Source organism: Bombina bombina, chromosome 3 (genome assembly GCF_027579735.1).
Source record: "Bombina bombina isolate aBomBom1 chromosome 3, aBomBom1.pri, whole genome shotgun sequence".
Lineage (NCBI taxonomy): Eukaryota > Metazoa > Chordata > Amphibia > Anura > Bombinatoridae > Bombina > Bombina bombina.
Window position 1 is genome coordinate 976,408,751 of NC_069501.1, and position 21,738 is coordinate 976,430,488.

The 21,738-nt window shown below is 40.6% G+C and overlaps 1 protein-coding gene across 3 annotated transcripts in view; it reads right to left on the reverse strand.

The window, feature by feature from the left end:
- KMT2D (lysine methyltransferase 2D) overlaps nt 1–21,738 on the reverse strand; it is a 948,037-nt gene that overhangs the window by 804,300 nt on the left and 121,999 nt on the right. The window contains exon 25 of one of the 3 annotated variants that reach the window (XM_053708073.1): nt 19,864–19,983. The exons of the other annotated variants lie outside the window; for them this stretch is intronic. Within the exon in view, the coding sequence (XP_053564048.1) occupies nt 19,864–19,983 (120 nt within the window). The remainder of the gene's footprint in view (nt 1–19,863; nt 19,984–21,738) is intronic. 3 annotated transcript variants of the gene reach the window in all.

Sequence of the window (21,738 nt, forward strand, 5' to 3'; positions counted from 1 at the left end):
AACCAGAGAGAAATTGCAGTAGAAGTGTACTTCTGACTTTTACGCTTACCATCGAAAACAATGAACAGTGCAGAAGACTGCTAAAAATCTTTAGTTGCCTGTGGATAAAATTTGAGCACGCACAACATCAAGGTTGTTTAACAGATGTTCCATCTGAGAAGAAGGATTCAAACAAAAGAAAGGAACAACAATTTCTTGATAGATGATGCGATCCAATACCATTCTGGGAAGAAATCCCAATTAGTATGAAGTACCGCCTTATCCACATTAAAAAAAAGGTAAGGGGAATCCCACTGCATATCTGAAAGCTCGGAAACTCTGCAGACGAAATATCAAGTCGAAACAAAGCTTTCCACAATAACAAATTTATATCAACCAAATGCATAGGCTTAAACTAAGCCTGCTGCAAACTTTAACAAGGTTAAGGCTCCAGGGAGTAGCAACAAGTTTAAACACTGGCCTGATTCTGACCAAAGCCTGAACAAAAGATTGAACATCTGGCAGATCTGTCAAACATTTGTGCAAAAGATAGACAGTGCAGTAACCTGACCCTTCAGAGGTACTGACTGCAAACCCTTCTCCAGGCCCTCCTGAAGAAAAAGAGAAAACCTTTTGATTCACACCAATACAGCTATTTACACCATACCTTAAGGTAAATCGTACGAGTAACAGGCTTACGAGCCTGAAGCACAGATTAATAACCTTCTCAGAAAAAAAGCACGCCTAGCCATTGGCAAGACTAGGCGTTCAATCTCCAAGCATTCAGATTCAGAAAATCTAGATTTGGGTGGAGGAATGGACTCTGAAGTAGAAAGTCATTCCTCAGAGGAAACCTCCAAGGGGGAAGAGATGACATCTTCACCAGATCCACGAACCAGATCCTGCGATGCCCGGCAGGAGCTATTAGAATCACAGAAGACCTCTTCTGCTAGATACGAGCAATGACTTGAGGAAGAAGAGCAAACGGGGGGGAACAAGTATGTCAGACTGAAGTTCCAAGGCACCGGGCCAGAGCATCTATCAGAGTGGCTTGTGGATCTCTTAACCTTGAACGGTACTTTGAAAGCATGGTTTTTAGACGTGACGCCATCATATCCAACCCCTGGAACTCACTACCTGAGAGTAATCATTGTAAAAACCTCTGGGTGGAGAGCCCACTCCCCTGGATGAAAAGTCTGCCTGCTCAGAGAATCTGCTTCCCAGTTGTCCACCCCTGGGATGAGAATGGCAGAGAGGAGGCTAGAGAGAGACTCATCCCACTGGAGAATGGGAGTCACTTCCTTCATAGCTAAGGAACTCAGAGTTCCTTCCTGGTGATTGATGTATGCCACTGAGTAGAAAATGACCGATAGAAATCTGATAAACCAGAACAAAGCTAGTTGAGGTCAGGCTGATAAAGTATTGATTACCTTAAAATCTAAGATATTAATGGGAAAAGAAGAAAAAACTCCTCTCAAATCCAAAGACCCTGAGCCTTTAAATAACCCCAAACAGCTCTCCAGCCCGAGAAGCTGTTGTCCATGGTCACAAGCAGCCTGTACCCTTAGACAGATGGTCCTGCGAAATCCACCAAAAACAGATTCTCTTGCTAGTGGATCCAGAGATATCCTCTACAAGAGATCCGAGGGGACAATGTTCCATAGTCTGAGTCTGCTCAACTGTAGGGGTCTCAGATGAAACCGAGCAAAAAGGAATGTTGTTCATGTGAACCTTGAATGAACCCCCTCCCCAGCCTGACAGTCTGGTATCTGGGGGACACAATCGCCCAAGATGGTCTCCGGAAGCAAAATCAGGTTCATCAGCATATTGGGCTGTTTCCTTGCTGATGTGCCACTTATGGTCTTGAACCCCGAGACAGATGATCCTGGAAAATCCATCTAAATGGAGAGTCTTCTCATTGAAACTCAGACTTGTCCTTAGAGAGGACAAAGAGAATTCTGTTCCATTGTCTGAGCATAATATAGAAGCCATGCAAGAAAAACTGCAGCAACTAGATAAAATAGTTGCTTAAATCACTCAGATGATTTGCTGATACCAAGAAACATTTATATCAGTAGAAAATGAAAACCACTGATAAAACTAAAGGGTCCCTAAAAACAAAGAGAATATAAGGATAAGCAGAATACTGCATATAACTATATTAAGATATATGTCTACTATAAAAAAAAAGGGATAAAAACATGAAAATGTTAAAGATCCCTAAACCAAATAAAAGAACAGTAGGAAAAAAAAAAAGGACACAATAAGCAAACATAATGCTTATCACATTATCCATATATAACCCAGCATTACCCAGCTGGTAAGCACTATTTCTTTTATATTTTAACTGTTGTACAATCTACACCATCAAATTATCTTTTATAGGGACAATTTAAAGGACGATTTTAAGCAACTGGATAATATCCAGGACTTCATCTGAGGACCACTTCTATCAAAACATACAAGTTGGTTATTTCAATTTGACATTTGGGATTTTTTTACACACAGATATTTTTTATGGATGGATTCACATTTTATTGACATTTGTGTTTGTATTTTTTTTATAATTTTTTCTGATGGATTTACATTCACCTTAAGACTTTTTTGTTTTGCATTTGACTTCAGGTATCACCATTTTTTCACGTTGATTTGTTCCAATATCTGTGTTATTGTTCACATTTTTTACACCCATCCACGTGGATTTTTTCACGTAAGTTCACACAAGCATCTCACAATCACCTGTCTCAGACCCACAGGTTTGTACACTTAACCCAGCCCGTATCCTATTGAAAAATTTTACTATCGCCACGATCATTGCCACCACCATTTCATGGTCATCGTAAATTAATTCACATCATATTGTGAATATTGGTGTTACCACTCAGCACTCAGACTTAATTTTCAATTTTTTTTAGACCAACAACCTGGATCCTTGATTTACTCTCAATATTAACCATTGACTCATGTGTGTACAATCAGAGAATTTTTTTAAGTTTAACTTCTTTATTATATTGTTCCAGTTTTATTCTACACTGAATAAACATCTTAACCTCAATCCACTCTCCACATGTATCCCTACCCATATATTGACAAGCTCCTATTTCCCTTCAAACCTTGGCCTTGGGCGCTGTGTACACACTCCATATCATTTCCGTTTCCATTTGGCCAGCTAGGAGGCCTTTTGTGCATAGCTAGAGGTATTTATCTGGATGCTTGGGCACCACCTCTTTTTTCTCACATACCACTAAACCATTGTTGGAAACCATAGCAGTTAGACTCTGGTTACAGACAGAGAAAATCATCTCAATAAGAGGGGAATATAACATAGAATCCTTATAAACCAAACATGAAAAATATACTAGTGTCTAAAAACACTAGGATACCATCTCAATATGAGTAAAAAAACATTTCTATAAAAAATATAGAATTATTAGAGTCCTCAAAAAACTAGCGAAGAGGGGAAAATAAAAATACGTCAGACATATATATCACAATCACCTCAATACTCTGTCCTTCTGAGAAATTAAGAGTCACATCGGTATATGATACTATCAACATGGTATAAAATACCTCTATATGAGGAAGAATATATCTAGGGACCGAGGTAAAAGATATAGGGAAATATAGGATTCCGTCATCCTTATCCGGAAAACTCTTCAACATGAGAGGAAATATTATTTAAACAGTATGAAGAAACCAGTCCTAGGGTAAACCTAACCTGGACAAAAATAAAGAACTTAGAAAAAGTTCTATAAATGCCAAACACTCTACTGAGGTCCCAAGTAATATACTCTAAATTAGAGTAAAAACAATATATACACACACACACCCACATATATACAAGCATACACACACATATAAATACATATACACATTAAAATTTAGTAGTATATGGTACTTCATATAGAAAAGGCTAAAATTGCAGAGCAATAAAATGCCTTTCCATCAAACTGCCACAAGATGGCGACAAACCCTCAGAAAGGAAGACTTACTATACAAGTAAAATTTTATTAAGCAAAAACAGTCTCCATAGCAACGAGTAATCACCTAAAAATGTGTATCGTAAAAACGCATAAGATGACAGAGCAAAAACTACAGATAATACTGTATATTTTAATAAACAGAGACTGTTAGAAGAATAATAGGGCAGTATTACTTAAACACACTACCAAATTCAGAAAGAAGCTCCGAGGCGTGCAAGCACAGCCATGAGGAAAAGTAATAAAACATTAATAAATGTGGCAAAGTATTAACATAGAAGTTCTCCAGAAATAATTAAATATTTACAGCTGTTGTACTAGGATAACAATCCTAAATCTTTGGCACACTAATTTTGCAGAGAAAAAAAAAAAAACTTTTGAAAAATGACCGTGTAAACCAACAGTGATCGACACGGAAGACTCCAATAAACCTCCTACAAAAACTCCATTGCAACAAGTAATTAGGAGACTCCAAACACTTAGCCCGCAAAAGGCATAAGAAGAAAAGGAGCACAATGTGATCGCCACAAACAGCACAGCGGTATAGAGATAGGCCACGCCCACAAAATGGCCCTTCTCTCAATGCACTACATGAAATGCGCCATGTCATGAATAAAAGATACCAAATAACCAGCCCGCTTTACTTCGCCAGCCTTCAACAATTTATATATTTACAACACAAAATATCTCTACAGTGTTTTTTTTGTTTGTTTTTTTTTACATAAAAACCCAGAGGATCGTTACAAAGATCAGGCTGACAGTCTCTAAATGGCAATAAAACACATATCAGCTGTATAACAGCCGTCAACAATGGCGGTTCTAGTTGCTCACCATCTCCCAGGAAATGCAATTGTGCAATTGTACAAAAATCCCTATAGAAAACATACTAGTATAACGATCACCCTGCTGTGATCTAGGATAGCAGAGGGAGGGACAACAAACAGTCATAACGGCCAGAAGCAAATCGCCATAAACGTTCATAGATAACAGGCGCTCAAATTAACAGCTCCATAAGTATCCAAATAAGCTCCTTGCAAAGGGGGAACAACATTGAAATGAGCGTTGACTATAAAACCCCCATAAGCGTTGAGATTATAAGGAGCATAAGTCTGAATTAACTTACTATACAGGGATCAAATGTGGAAGCAAAAATGTCACACAGACACCGGACCAACATATATACAGACTGGATGCAGCAAAATACCTGACTCTGGCCAGATAGCTGCTCGGCAGCAAAATATCCCTGAACAGAGGCTATATAATGAAAATACAAACCCTATCTGAGGGTAGCAGGTCCAACCAGGTCCCTGATTAATATTGTCGTCCTTCCTCAAATATATACACCTGTCCTGTATGAAGTAATTAAGGACTTACCCTCCAGGGTCTTCTGCTGTGGAGCAATCATAGCAGCTTCAGGTCTGTGAGCCTCATCCGACCGCTGACAGGGCCCTGAAGATATAAGAAAAACAGAGTAACCAAGCCTGGTTTTCTATTTAAGGGGAAGCATATATTGTTGGAGTTAAAGTAAGGGACTACCTCACCGACCTCTAACTGCTAATAGCCACCATTACTCTTACTAAAGAGATTGACATGGACACAGCAACACCCCAATCCTTGCTTGCAGGGAAAAGTACCCATAAAAGGATTACAATTTTCAGACACCATCTTGGCACATCATCCTGTAATAGAGGCAAAGAGAATGACTGGGGATTATGGGTAAGGGAAGTGACACAACAGCTCTGATGGGGTGTTCTTTGCTTCCTCCTGCTGGCCAGGAGATAAAGGGAGTTAAAGGGATATTCCAGCCAAAATTGGAAACCACATGGGTGCATTTCGGTATTGAACAGAAGCAATTTTGTAATATACATGCATTAGCAAAAATGCTTCTAATAAAAGCTATAGTTGTTTCAAAAGTGTATTTAAGTATGCACAGTGCACCAGCATTTTAAACACAGCACTTTCTCAGAGAGCCAAACGTGCTTGTACCATATGGTAATGACTCAATTTGTTAATTTCTGACATGATACAAGCCCCAGTGATGATATGAGCAGCTGCAATATTTAAAATGTGGGTGCAGTGACAATATATAGCTATACTTCACATGCACGTGCAGAGAAAAATACTAACACTAAAAAAGTGATAACTTTTACTAGAAGCATTTTTGCCAATACATGTATATTGCAAATATGTTTCTATTCAAAGATGTAATTAATCTATGTGCATTTATATTTTGACTGGTATGTCCCTTTAAATTTCCACTAGTAATTAGAATGAAATTGTGGAATCTCCATGCCACAGGAAAGAAAGTTGCTGAAGATTGGCATGCTCTATCTGAATCATGAAAACATAATTTATGCTTACCTGATAAATTTATTTCTCTTGTAGTGTATCCAGTCCACGGATCATCCATTACTTATGGGATATTAACTCCTCCCCAACAGGAAGTGCAAGAGGATTCACCCAGCAGAGCTGCTATATAGCTCCTCCCCTAACTGCCATTACCAGTCATTCGACCGAAAACATGCAGAGAAAGGAAAACCATAGGGTGCAGTGGTGACTGTAGTTTAATGGAAAAATTACCTGCCTTAAAGTGACAGGGCGGGCCGTGGACTGGATACACTACAAGAGAAATAAATTTATCAGGTAAGCATAAATTATGTTTTCTCTTGTTAAGTGTATCCAGTCCACGGATCATCCATTACTTATGGGATACCAATACCAAAGCTAAAGTACACGGATGACGGGAGGGACAGGCAGGCTCTTTATACGGAAGGAACCACTGCCTGAAGAACCTTTCTCCCAAAAACAGCCTCCGAAGAAGCAAAAGTGTCAAATTTGTAAAATTTGGAAAAAGTATAAAGAGAAGACCAAGTTGCAGCCTTGCAAATCTGTTCAACAGAAGCCTCATTCTTAAAGGCCCAAGTGGAAGCCACAGCTCTAGTAGAATGTGCTGTAATTCTTTCAGGAGGCTGCTGTCCAGCAGTCTCATAGGCTAACCGTATTATGCTACGAAGCCAAAAGGAGAGAGAGGTAGCCGAAGCTTTTTGACCTCTCCTCTGACCAGAATAAACGACAAACAGGGAAGACGTTTGTCGAAAATCCTTAGTTGCCTGTAGATAAAATTTCAGGGCACGGACTACATCTAGATTGTGTAGCAGACGTTCCTTTTTCGAAGAAGGATTAGGACACAAAGATGGAACCACAATCTCTTGATTGATATTCCTGTTAGTGACCACCTTAGGTAGGAACCCAGGTTTAGTACGCAGAACTACCTTGTCTGAATGAAAAATCAGATAAGGAGAATCACAATGTAAGGCAGATAACTCAGAGACTCTTCGAGCCGAGGAAATCGCCATTAAAAACAGAACTTTCCAAGATAACAACTTGATATCAATGGAATGAAGGGGTTCAAACGGAACCCCCTGTAAAACATTAAGAACTAAGTTCAAACTCCATGGTGGAGCAACAGTTTTAAACACAGGCTTGATCCTAGCTAAAGCCTGACAAAAAGCTTGAACGTCCGGAACTTCTGACAGACGTTTGTGTAAAAGAATGGACAGAGCTGAAATCTGTCCCTTTAAGGAACTAGCGGATAAACCCTTTTCTAAACCTTCTTGTAGAAAAGACAATATCCTCGGAATCCTAACCTTACTCCATGAGTAACTCTTGGATTCGCACCAATATAAGTATTTGCGCCATATCTTATGGTAAATCTTTCTGGTAACAGGCTTCCTAGCCTGTATTAAGGTATCAATAACTGACTCAGAAAAACCACGTTTTGATAAAATCAAGCGTTCAATTTCCAAGCAGTCAGCTTCAGAGAAATTAGATTTTGATGTTTGAAGGGACCCTGGATCAGAAGGTCCTGTTTCAGAGGTAGAGACCAAGGTGGACAGGATGACATGTCCACTAGATCTGCATACCAAGTCCTGCGTGGCCATGCAGGCGCAATTAGAATCACTGATGCTCTCTCCTGTTTGATTCTGGCAATCAATCGAGGAAGCATCGGGAAGGGTGGAAACACATAAGCCATCCCGAAGGTCCAAGGTGCTGTCAAAGCATCTATCAGAACCGCTCCCGGATCCCTGGATCTGGACCCGTAACAAGGAAGCTTGGCGTTCTGTCGAGACGCCATGAGATCTATCTCTGGTTTGCCCCAACGTCGAAGTATTTGGGCAAAGACCTCTGGATGAAGTTCCCACTCCCCCGGATGAAAAGTCTGACGACTTAAGAAATCCGCCTCCCAGTTCTCCACTCCCGGGATGTGGATTGCTGACAGGTGGCAAGAGTGAGACTCTGCCCAGCGAATTATCTTTGATACTTCCATCATTGCTAGGGAGCTTCTTGTCCCTCCCTGATGGTTGATGTAAGCTACAGTCGTGATGTTGTCCGACTGAAACCTGATGAACCCCCGAGTTGTTAACTGGGGCCAAGCCAGAAGGGCATTGAGAACTGCTCTCAATTCCAGAATGTTTATTGGTAGGAGACTCTCCTCCTGATTCCATTGTCCCTGAGCCTTCAGAGAATTCCAGACAGCGCCCCAACCTAGTAGGCTGGCGTCTGTTGTTACAATTGTCCAGTCCGGCCTGCTGAATGGCATCCCCCTGGACAGATGTGGCCGAGAAAGCCACCATAGAAGAGAATTTCTGGTCTCTTGATCCAGATTCAGAGTAGGGGACAAGTCTGAGTAATCCCCATTCCACTGACTTAGCATGCACAATTGCAGCGGTCTGAGATGTAGGCGTGCAAAGGGTACTATGTCCATTGCTGCTACAATTAAGCCGATCACCTCCATGCATTGAGCTACTGACGGGTGTTGAATGGAATGAAGGACACGGCATGCATTTTGAAGCTTTGTTAACCTGTCTTCTGTCAGGTAAATCTTCATTTCTACAGAATCTATAAGAGTCCCCAAGAAGGGAACTCTTGTGAGTGGAAAGAGAGAGCTCTTCTTTTCGTTCACCTTCCATCCATGCGACCTTAGAAATGCCAGTACTAACTCTGTATGAGACTTGGCAGTTTGAAAGCTTGAAGCTTGTATCAGAATGTCGTCTAGGTACGGAGCTACCGCAATTCCTCGCGGTCTTAGTACCGCCAGAAGAGCACCCAGAACCTTTGTGAAGATTCTCGGAGCCGTAGCCAATCCGAATGGAAGAGCTACAAACTGGTAATGCCTGTCTAGAAAGGCAAACCTTAGATACCGGTAATGATCTTTGTGAATCGGTATGCGAAGGTAAGCATCCTTTAAATCCACTGTGGTCATGTACTGACCCTTTTGGATCATGGGTAAAATTGTCCGAATAGTCTCCATTTTGAACGATGGAACTCTTAGGAATTTGTTTAGGATCTTTAAATCCAGGATTGGCCTGAAAGTTCCCTCTTTTTTTGGGAACCACAAACAGATTTGAGTAAAACCCTTGTCCCTGTTCCGACCGTGGAACTGGATGGATTACTCCCATTAATAAAAGCTCTTGTACGCAGCGTAGAAACGCCTCTTTCTTTATTTGGTTTGTTGACAACCTTGACAGATGAAATCTCTCTCTTGGGGGAGAGTATTTGAAGTCCAGAAGGTATCCCTGAGATATTATCTCTAGCGCCCAGGGATCCTGGACATCTCTTGCCCAAGCCTGGGCGAAGAGAGAAAGTCTGCCCCCCACTAGATCCATTCCCGGATCGGGGGCCCTCAATTCATGCTGTTTTAGGGGCACCAGCAGGTTTCCTGGCCTGCTTGCCCTTGTTCCAGGACTGGTTAGGTCTCCAGCCTTGTCTGTAGCGAGCAACAGATCCTTCTTGTTTTGGAGCAGAGGAAGTTGATGCTGCTCCTGCTTTGAAATTCCGAAAGGAACGAAAATTAGATTGTCTAGCCTTAGGTTTGGCTCTGTCTTGAGGTAGGGCAGGGCCTTTACCTCCTGTAATGTCAGCGATAATTTCTTTCAATCCGGGCCCGAATAAGGTCTGCCCTTTGAAAGGTATATTAAGTAATTTAGACTTAGAAGTAACGTTAGCTGACCAGGATTTTAGCCACAGTGCTCTGCGCGCCTGAATGGCGAATCCGGAATTCTTAGCCGTAAGCTTAGTTAAATGTACTACGGCATCTGAAATAAATGAGTTAGCTAACTTAAGAGCTTTAAGCCTGTGTGTAATCTCATCTAATGGAGCTGATTCAAGTGTCCCTTCCAGAGACTCAAACCAAAATGCTGCTGCAGCCGTGACAGGCGCAATGCATGCAAGGGGTTGCAATATAAAACCTTGTTGAACAAACATTTTCTTAAGGTAACCCTCTAACTTTTTATCCATTGGATCTGAAAAGGCACAGCTATCCTCCACCGGGATAGTGGTACGCTTAGCTAAAGTAGAAACTGCTCCCTCCACCTTAGGGATCGTTTGCCATAAGTCCCGTGTGGTGGTGTCTATTGGAAACATCTTTCTAAATATCGGAGGGGGTGAGAACGGCACACCGGGTCTATCCCACTCCTTAGTAACAATTTCAGTAAGTCTCTTAGGTATAGGAAAAACGTCAGTACTCGACGGTACCGCAAAATATTTATCCAACCTACACATTTTTTCTGGTATTGCAACTGTGTTACAATCATTCAGAGCCGCTAACACCTCCCCTAGTAATACACGGAGGTTTTCCAGCTTAAATTTAAAATATCTGAATCCAATCTGGATCAGAACCGTCAGCCGCAGAATGAAGCTCTCCGTCCTCATGTTCTGCAAGTTGTGACGCAGTATCTGACATGGCCCTAACATTATCAGTGCACTCTGTTCTCACCCCAGAGTGATCACTCTTACCTCTTAGTTCTGGTAATTTAGCCAAAACTTCAGTCATAACAGTAGCCATATCCTGTAATGTGATTTGTAATGGCCGCCCAGATGTACTCGGCGCCACAATATCACGCACCCCCCGAGCGGGAGATGCAGGTACTGACACGTGAGGCGAGTTAGTCGGCATAACTCTCCCCTCGTTGTTTGGTGAAATGTGTTCAATTTGTACAGATTGACTTTTATTTAAAGTAGCATCAATACAGTTAGTACATAAATTTCTATTGGGCTCCACTTTGGCATTAGCACATATAGCACAGATGTCTTCCTCTGAATCAGACATGTTTAACACACTAGCAAATAAACTAGCAACTTGGAAATACTTTTCAAGTAATTTACTATAATATGAAAACGTACTGTGCCTATAAGAAGCACAGAAAGAGTTATGACAGTTGAAAGTTAATAAACTGAAAGGTTATAGCATCAAATCTTTGTAAAAAAAAAAACACAATTTTAGCAAAGGCTTGTTCCCATTAGCGAAGGATAACTAACCCTGATAGCAGAAAAAAAAGTTACAGAAATAAACGTTTTTTATCACAGTCAACTACAATCTCACAGCTCTGCTGTGAATGATTACCTCCCTCAAAACAAGTTTTGAAGACCCCTGAGTTCTGTAGAGATGAACCGGATCATGCAGGAAATACAATGAGCTTCTGACTGAATTTTTTGACCTCCCCCTCACACACAACAGTGAGAGAGATCAGTAAACTGTCATAAATTAAATAAAACAACTGCCAAGTGGAAAAAATAATGCCCAAAACATTTTATTCACCCAGTACCTCAGAAAATGAAACGATTTTACATGCCAGCAAAAAACGTTTAACATAAATTAAGTGTTATTAAAGAGCCTGTTGCCAGTCCCTGCAAATTAGGCTAAAGTCTTATGCACACAGTATAATTCCAGTGAAGTGCCATTCCCCAGAATACTGAAGTGTAAAATATACATACATGACAGCCTGATATCAGTTGCTGCTACTGCATTTAAGGCTGAGTTTACATTATATCGGTATGGCAGAATTTTCTCATCAATTCCATTGTCAGAAAATAATAAGCTGCTACATACCTCTTTGCAGATTAATCTGCCCGCTGTCCCCTGATCTGAAGTTTACCTCTCCTCAGATGGCCGAGAAACAGCAATATGATCTTAACTACGCCGGCTAAAATCATAGTAAAAACTCAGGTAGATTCTTCTTCAAATTCTACCAGAGAAGGAATAACACACTCCGGTGCTATTATAAAATAACAAACTTTTGATTGAAGGTATAAAACTAAATATAATCACCATAGTCCTCTCACACATCCTATCTAGTCGTTGGGTGCAAGAGAATGACTGGTAATGGCAGTTAGGGGAGGAGCTATATAGCAGCTCTGCTGGGTGAATCCTCTTGCACTTCCTGTTGGGGAGGAGTTAATATCCCATAAGTAATGGATGATCCGTGGACTGGATACACTTAACAAGAGAAAGTTTAATTTTGACTAGACTATCCATTTAATAGAAAGGTAATATTACTAATACTTAGCACATGATCCCATTCCCCAGCTATTAATATTCAAAGTGAGTAAGAAGCCCAGCACACAGAACAAATCTGAAAAGTTGAATTTATGTATACATTTATTAGAGGTCCCACACAGTGCAACAAAAAATGCTTCGAGTCTTTCACATGTGCTGACTGAGGGAGAGGACCCCCAAAACATTATGTAATACTTTCTGGCAAACCTATTTTAAGCATGGATAATTAGTCTAAAAAAAAAAAAGAAGAAAACAGGTATTGGAAACATGGGATTAAAAATAATAATTATTACTACCTAAAAATGACAATTTGTAATAAAATGATTGCATATTTGTCTTTTGTTCCGAATTTCTACGAGAAAGCCCACATAGTCCGACAACTCAATGTATATGTAATATTTTGGCAAACAAGCTGTGCAAAGAATTTTAGTCTTGACTGCAAACATTTTAGGTTCTGTGTATTTATGTACAGATCATTGCTTTATCTAAAAAAAATATATATATTTTTGCAAATTTCACTAAAAAAAAAAAAAACATTCACAACCTTATAGGTTCTTTGTAGGTTACTAAACACTTGTGTCCTTTTGTGATAGTGTGGGATTACAAATCTTTTTGCATTCATTTCCATTCCAATTGGCATTATTAAAAGGGTCTGTAAAAACCTTGTAATCACATGCAGTTCTGCTGTCTTGCTACAGAATATATCAGTCAAGTGTAAACATTTTTAAAAACTAACATCTTTTATTGCAATTTTTTTCCCCAGTAGCCAAACTCCACCCCATCACTTGTCTTATTTGTAGAAGCCAATCCAGGCTTGAGTCTGCAAAAGACAAGGCTAGCCAAGCCATAATGTTAATATAAAGTGCATGGTGTTGCAGTTATCTCCTAAAGCCAGTTGGGGAAAGATATGTAGCAGGGATAGCCTTGAGAAGTCTGCATTTAGAGCTCTGAGAATTAGAAAAACAATTTATGCTTACCAGATAAATTCCTTTCCTTCCTGGCAGGGAGAGTCCACGACTTCATTCCTTACTGTTGGGAAATACAATACCTGCCCACCAGGAGGAGGCAAAGACACCCCAGCTAAAGGCTTAAATATCCCTCCCATTTCCCCTTTTCCCCAGTCATTCTGCCAAAGGAACAAGGAAAAGTAGGAGAAACCATCAGGGTATAAAAGGTGCCACAATAAAAAAAGGGAGCCCCCCATCAAAAACATAACTTACAGGCAGGGTCATGGACTCTCCCCGCCAGGAAGGAAAGGAATTTATCTGGTAAGCATAAATTCTGTTTTCCTTCCATAAGGCAGGGAGCGTCCACAACTTCATTCCTTACTGTTGGGAAAACTATACCCAAGCTCCAGGGGACACTGAATGAATAACGGGAGGAAACAGGGAAAAAAAAAAAAAAAAAAAAAAAGGAGGCGGAGGCTATTCTTAGGGCACCACAGCATGCAAAACTTTTCTCCTGAAAGCTGCTTCAGCCGAAGCAAACACATCAAACTTGTAAAATTTAGAAAAAGTGTGTATGGAGGACCAGGTAGCCACCTTACAAATCTGATCCATTGAGGCTTCGTTTTTAAAAGCCCAGGATGAAGCCACTGCTCTAGTGGAATGAGCCGTTATCCTCTCAGGAAGCTGTCGTTCTGCTGTCTCATAAGCTAAGTGGATGACACTCCTCAACCAGAAAGATAGAAAAGTAGTAGTAGCCTTCTGCCCCTTATGCTTCCCCGTATAGATGACAAAGAGGAAGATTGTCTGAATTCAAGGCACAAACCACATCTAGATTGTGAAGCAAACTTTCCTTTGCTGAAGGAGGATTAGGAAACAAGAAAGGAACAACAATCTCTTAATGAATGTTACACGATCCAACACCACCTTAGGAAAGAACCCTAATTTAGTGCGTAAAACCACCTTATCAGCAAGAAAAAACAGATAAGGAGGGGGGGGGGGGGTCACATAGCAAAGCAGAAATCTCAAGGTCTGCGCAGAAGCAATAGTCAAACATTTTTTGTTTAACAACCTGGGTTGTTCTTGCCGATTGGTGGATAAATTCATCCACCAAGAAAAAAGTGCTGTCCAGAGTCCTGAAAAAAAAAAAGCTTAGATACCTTCTTTTTCAAATAAAAATAGCAAGAGAACGAAGAAAATAGAGGTAAATTAGAAAGTTACTTAAAATTGCATGCTCTATCTGAATAGCGAAAGAACATTTTTTGGGTTTGGTGTCCCTTTAACAAACGACTGCACATCCTGAAGCTCAGATAATCTTTTGTGCAGTAACACCGACAGGGCAGATATCTGTCCCTCCAGGGAAATAGCAGATAAACCCTTCTCCAGTCCATCCTGGAGAAAAGATTAAATTCTGGCAACCTTAACCTTATGCCAGGAAAAGCCACACTTTTCACACCAGTACAAATAAGTCCTCCACACTATGGTAGATACGACGAGTAACTGGCTCATGAGCTTGAACCAGAGTGTCGATAATACTCTCAGAAAACCATCTCTTGGCTAAGACTAAGCATTCAATCTCGACGCAGTCAGCCTCAGAGAATCTAGAATTTGATGAATGAAGGGACCCTGTATCAGCAGATCTCTGCGACAAGGTAACTTCCACTGAGGAGACAACATCCCCACCAGATCTGCAAACCACGTCCTTCGCGGCCACGACGAAGCAATCAGAATCACTAATGTACGCTCCTGCTTGATGCAAGCCACCACACGAGGGAGAAGCGGTAATGGAGGAAAAAGATACGAGTCTGAACCTCCATGGTACTGATAGGGCATCAATTCCACCTGAGGATCCCTTGATCTCGACCCATACTTGGGTAGTTTGGTATTGAGGCGGGATGCCATGAGATCTCTCTCCAGCGTCCCCACTCGTTGCATATCTCTGCAAACACCTCGAGTGGAGATACCATTCCCCTGGGTGAAAGGATTGCCTGCTGAGGAATTCCGCTTCCTAGTTGTCCACACCAGGAATGTGGATCGCTAGTATCTGAGATATGTTTCTCATCGCCAAGGAACTTCTCATTCCCCCCTGATGGTTGACGTAGGCAACCAAGGTTATATTGTCGGATTGGAATCTGATAAACTGGGACGAACCCAAAAGGGGTCAAGCCTTCAAAAAGGCAAAATATTGATTATGAGGAGGACTCCTGAGTCCACAAACCTTGTGCCATCTTGGTACCTCAAACATCTCCCCAGTCGGAAAGGCTTGCGCCCATAGTCGCAATATCCCAGGACAGTCTCAAGAAGCACATGCCTTGGGACAAATCTGGACAGGCTGTACAGCACGATCTGTTGACAGATCTGAATGATCGCTGTTCCATTGTCTCAGCATGCAAATTTGTAAGGGTCTGAGATGGAATCTGGCAAAAGGAGTGATGTCCATACAAGACAACTCAAGTCCGATCACCTCTATACACTGAGCCACTGAGGGTCTCAAGGAGGCCCGGAGGGCAAGTCATGCAGAAGTTAGCTTGCAGCATCTCTGATCTGTGAGGAATATTCTCATGTATATGGAGTCTATTATTGTCCTCAGGAAATTCACCCTAGTACTTGAAGAGAAATCTTTCCCAAGTTTATCTTCCATCCATGTGATCGAAGAAGATTTAGAAGCAAGGGACTCTATGTTCTACCGCTAAATGAAAAGATGGTGCCTGTACCAAGATATCGTCCAGGTAAGGCACTACTGCAATACCTCATGTTCTGGCAATGGCTAGAAGAGCCCCCAGAACCTTGGTAAATATCCTTGAAGCAGTAGCTAGGCCAAACTGAAGAGCTGTGAACTGGAAATGCTGGTCCAGAAAAGCAAACCTCAGGAACTAAAAATGTTCCCTGTGAATCGGGACGTGAAGGTATGCATCCTTCAGGTCTATTGTAGTCATAAACCGTCCTTCCTAAACCAGAGGAAGGATTGACCATATTGTCTCCATCTTGAAAGAGGGAACACTCAGAAACTTGTTTAGGCACAGAATTGTATGAAAAGTTCCCCTCCTTCTTTGGAACCACGAAAAGGTTTGAATAAAACCCCAAACGACTTTCTGCTGTAGGTACCGGGACAATTATTCCTAGACCGGAGAGATCCTGTACACAACCTAAGAAGGCAGCCCTCTAATCTGGTTTTGTAGACAGACTGGAGAGTAGGAATCTGCCCCTGGGCAGATGAGACTTTAATCCTATCCTGTATCCTTGAGATACAACCTCCAGGATCCAAGGGTCCTGTAAATCCTGGAACCAAGTGTCTGAAAAGAGAGTCTGACCCTTAGTTGATCCGATCCCCTTCCAAGTACTCTTGGGTTGCCCGGACTTGGATGAGAATTGTTGTTGTAACTTGTCAGCACAAAAGGAACAAAAATTTGACAGTTGCTGTCCTTTAGGCTTATTCTTATCCTGCAGTAGGAAGGCACCTTTCCCTCCGGTAACCGTAGAGATAATGGAGTCCAGCCCTGGACCAAATAAAATCTTCCCCTTGAAGGGAAGAGAAAGGAGTCTGGATTTAGAAGTCATATCCGCAGACCAAGACTAGAACCGCGAAGCCAGAAGCCTTTGCATTTATGCAAATAATCTGCATATTCGCGTCACAGATGAAAGTTAGCAATTCTCTCCTGAATATCCTCAAGTGGAATCTCCACCTCAATGAGATCCGACAGAGTGTCGCACCAGTAGGTAGCTGCTCCAGCAACCGCAGCTACAGCTGCTGCCGGTTGAAATAAAAACCCTGTATGTTGAAACATCTTCCTCAGAAAAGTTTCCATTTTCTTATCCCTAGGCTCTCTAAAAGAAGAACTATCCTCCAGTATGCTTAGACAGTGTAGAGATAGTGCCACCCACCTTAGGGATGGAGCCCCACAAATCAAATCTAATTGAGAGTCAGGGAATAATTTTTTAAAAGTAGACGAGGGGGAAAAAGAAGTTCCTACTCTTTCCCATTCGTTACTAATCATGTTTGCCATCTTAACTGGCACAGGAAAAGTCAGAGGGACCTTCCTATCTTCATAAAACCTGTCTAATTTAGGGATCTTAGGTTCCACAGGGAGTGTAGCCTCTGGAACCTCTAGCGTAGACAGAACCTCCTTTAATAAAAAAACGCAAATGCTGAATTTTAAATCTAAAAGGAGGGTTCCTCCACTGAAAAAAGTTAAGGAAATGAAGTCTGACTCAGAAAGTTCACCCTCTGAAGCTACAGAAGTTAACTCATCCTCGGATAGCTGGGACATATTTGTTGGATTTAGCTACTATTTAGATGACTAGGTCAGGAGAACCATGAGTAACCCATCTCTTGCATTTGTTAGAGCGAGGCAAGGCACTCAGGGACGCAGACACCGCCGATTGTAACTGCACGGTAAAGTTTGCTGGAGAAAGGACCGCTCCAGATGGAGGATTAGTTGAGCCACGGGGAACTGCATGTGGAGTGGGTAATGTAGAAAGGTTAGTAATTTCTCGTGACCCAGATTCCTGAGAAGAAGATGGCTCAGAGGGGCTAGTAGCGCTATAAGTATTAGCAGGCTTGTCTCCCTTCTTAAACTTTAGAACAGTGTTTAGGCAAATGGAACAAAATTGAGCAGGCGGGGAACCATGACCTCCTCACAATATAAACAGGAATTATTAATCAGTACAGAAGGAGCAGAACCTTCTAATGTAGTATTAGAGTCCTCCATAGCTTTGTATATACCCACAGAAGGACAAACGCTTTTATTTAAAAAACGGCACCTTAATACTCCCAATGGCTGGGGCACTCACCACCTCCTAGACCCAGACAGCTAACAGCAAAAATGCTCTCCCTCAGGAATGATGTCTGCAGCAGAATCTTAGGAAATGAAAGAGACCGCACCCAGTCACGTGGTGCATAAGACAGGACTTCCCCTGCTATGAAAAAGGGCGCTAAGCTATTATGAGCTGCGCAACACTTAGAAAACGAAAGTGAAATCTGTTTGTTCCAAGCAAAAAAAAGCCCCCCCAAAAACACACATTAAGCAAATATAAATCCCCAAGCTGTTCAAATAATCTCCCTGAAGGAGAGATATTAACCCTTAATCCTATCGCAGTATAAAGGAGCCACACTGTGACCCTGTATAGCATTTTAAAGTGTTTATATAAAAACCCTCCAGGATCCATGCTGTACAACAGGCACATCTGACACTTCTGCCACCTTCTATAGGGACAAAAGGCAAAGAATGACTGGGGGATAGGGGAAGTGGGAGGGATATTTAAGCCTTTGGCTGGGGTGTCTTGGCCTCCTCCTGGTGGCCAGGTATTGTATTTCCCAACAGTAAGGAATGAAGTCGAGGACTCTCCCTGCCTTATGGAAGGAAATCCACATTTTCAGAGCTAAATTACATGAAAGGGAGCAAAATAAATAGGTATACTGCAAAGTTGATTTACTATGCATTATTGAACACCATGCATAAAAATATTAACTTGTTTACTGAAATATTCATCATTAAAGGGACACTGAACCCGAAATGTTTCTTTTGTGATTCAGATAGAGCATGCAATTTTAAGCAACTTTCTAATTTACTCCTATTATCACATTTTCTTCATTCTCTTGGTATGTTTATTTGAAAAGCATGAATATAAGTTTAGATGCCAGCCCATTTTGGTAAACAAACTGATTGGACAGCACCAATAAACAAGTGCTGTCCATGGTCTGAACCAAACATTTGCTGGCTCCTTAGCTTAAATGCTTTCTTTTTCAAATAATAATAGCAAGAGAACGAAGAAAAATTGATAATAGAAGTAAATTAGAAAGTTGCTTAAAATTGCATGCTCTATCTGAATCATGAAAGAAAAAATGTGGGTTCAGTATCCCTTTAAAGTAATCTTTACTGCAAAATAGCATCAGTAAGTTAATAAAAAATATAAATATGATTATAAATATAATCATCTTATTATTAGTGCAAAGTAAATAGTACTAAAAAAATAAATAGTCAGGGGTTGACAAATTTCATATTAAAACATTTGATATAGCCAGTCAATATGGTTAGTGCAACTTTAAAACAATGCATACGTTTTAAAAAAAAGTGTCCCAAACTGGTTAGCTTAGAGTTTTCACATTTTTTTTTCCTTATAAGCAAAATTAGAAAGCTGGGTTATAAAAAAAATAAAATAAAAATAATAAAAGGAAATGGTGTTAAACAAAGCAGTTAGTCCGGTCATTGTCTGAAATGAAACCATAAGTAAACTTATTTCTGCCATGGAAAGCATTCTGCCAGAAGTTACAAAATGGTGAAAACAATGGTAGTCACCAAGCAATAGTGAGACACACAATACCACATGCGTGTCAATGAGGAGCCAGAAAAACAAACACCATGCACAGACAAGTACTACAATATGATCTGAACATCTGGCTAGTCGCCAGGATACTTATTTGATGTGGGCATCAAACCAAGACAAAACAAAGTCCCACTGCATACACGTCATTAAACAGATGCTGCATCACATAAATGCTGGAAAGAGGACGCAGCTAAAATAAGAAATGACAGTACTGAAACACCTAATGGAGATGAACAGTCTCCTAACACTGCTATATCCCAAAACAGCACAAAATGTGTAGAAGGAGAGAGGAGAGACCAACCCTCCGTGGCGATTTTATCCAGATCCGAGCCGAGGGCTCCCTCTGGGAGTTGCACTGTAATTCTCTCTCCGGTGTGGGGAGCTGCAGCAACATTCAGGACTTCTGCCTCAGGCGCATCCTCTGCAGGGAGTGGAGGGGGCAGGTAAATCATTGTGGCCACTGCCCAATAAGAGGGGACAAGAGGAGGAAAGGAGGGGTTCTATCCAAAGATCAGCTTTTAAAGAAGCACAAAACCCAATTACATAGCGATCCATAGACTTTCTCCTATTTTAAAATGTATGAAAGCATTTATAACACCCAGGATTTAAAAAAGAATAAAATGCATCAAGATTAAGGAATGCAATATCAGATTTTCAAACATAGAACACCAAATGAGATTCTCCAAATTTAAACTGAAAACCTAAGTCTTTTGGGTATATAGCTTTGTGCCACTATGATTAGATTAGCCAGAAGTCCTCATGATCTGCTCCAGTAAATGATCCTTTAACTTTCTTATAGCAGACAGAAGCAAAGTTTTAAAGGGACAGTCTACTCCAAAATTGTTATGGTTTATAACTATAGATAATCAATTACCCATTCCCCAGATTACCTGTATCCAACATGCAGTATCTTGCGGTTAAAAACTATAAAAATGTCCTAAGAGAAATGCGGCCTGCAGGTGTATAGAAACAGGCAGAAATTTAGAGGTTTAAAGGTTATAAAGTATATTTATATAACAATGTTGGTTATGAAAAGTTTAGAAATGGGTAGAAAAGGTGTTATCTATATTTTTAAACAATAAAAATATGCAGTTGACTGTCCCTTTAAGTAATATTCTAACCTGACCTATATTAAAGAGGCAACCCTTCTTCCTTCCTGCCAAACCCAAAATCTGCTGCAGTACTGTGCCAATACTGATTGCTCAACCATCCCTTAACCTACAAACACAAAATCAGGGACTCACAGGGATACGCTAATGCAAAAATGTAACCAGAACTAGTGATTGGGAGCATTATGTAATTGGCATTTCTGATTGAGTGATCTGCCATGGTGCTGCAAGACATGTAGCTCCCAAATCTGACTTTACCTAAGTGTTTAACCCATTTCTGAAGGTTAAACACATAGGACAAAATGGATTACTCAGCCTTCTTCAGTTATATATTAAAAATGTAACAAATATCTTTCATAACCGCGGATATATAAGCGCATCCCATACTTTAACGGCCATGATACCCAAATGTTGAAACACTTGAAAGTGATGCAGCATAGCTGTAAAAAGCTTTCTAGAAAATATCTCCTGAACATCTCTTAGGACATTTTGAGGTAAATATGTTTCTTTTTTACTAAGTATTCACACCCCATTGTAAAGTACTTTAAGCAGCAAATCAGTATGCCTGTCATGGAACCTGCAAGGGAGTATGCCTCATGCACACATGTTATTTCCCTATTCAGTTTAAGGAAGTTTACAATAAAATTTAATGAGAGTTAAATTAAATCTCATGAGATCACAGTAAAAGAGTTAAGGACCTCAGCACTGCTGATGCTCATTGGCTGCTGTTCATTTTTTCCTTTTTATTTTTTTTAAACTGCAGCTGGTTAGTAACTGAAAGCTAACTTTTTACACGGCACTTACTCTGGTGAGCTAAGGAAATTGTGAGGTAAAATATTTTCCTTTTTTACATAAAGATTCTCAGGTGATATTTTCCTGTCAGCATTTTACAGTTATACTGCATCACTTTCAAGTGATTTAGCATTTGGGTATTATGTCCCTTTAATGAAAATCAATAACTAGGTGTGCTTGACAGATTAACCTTGCTAATATAAGAGAATTGTTATGTGCCAAAGCACTTAACTAACTTCTAGTATCACTTTTTAAAAGCTGGTGTAAACAGTACC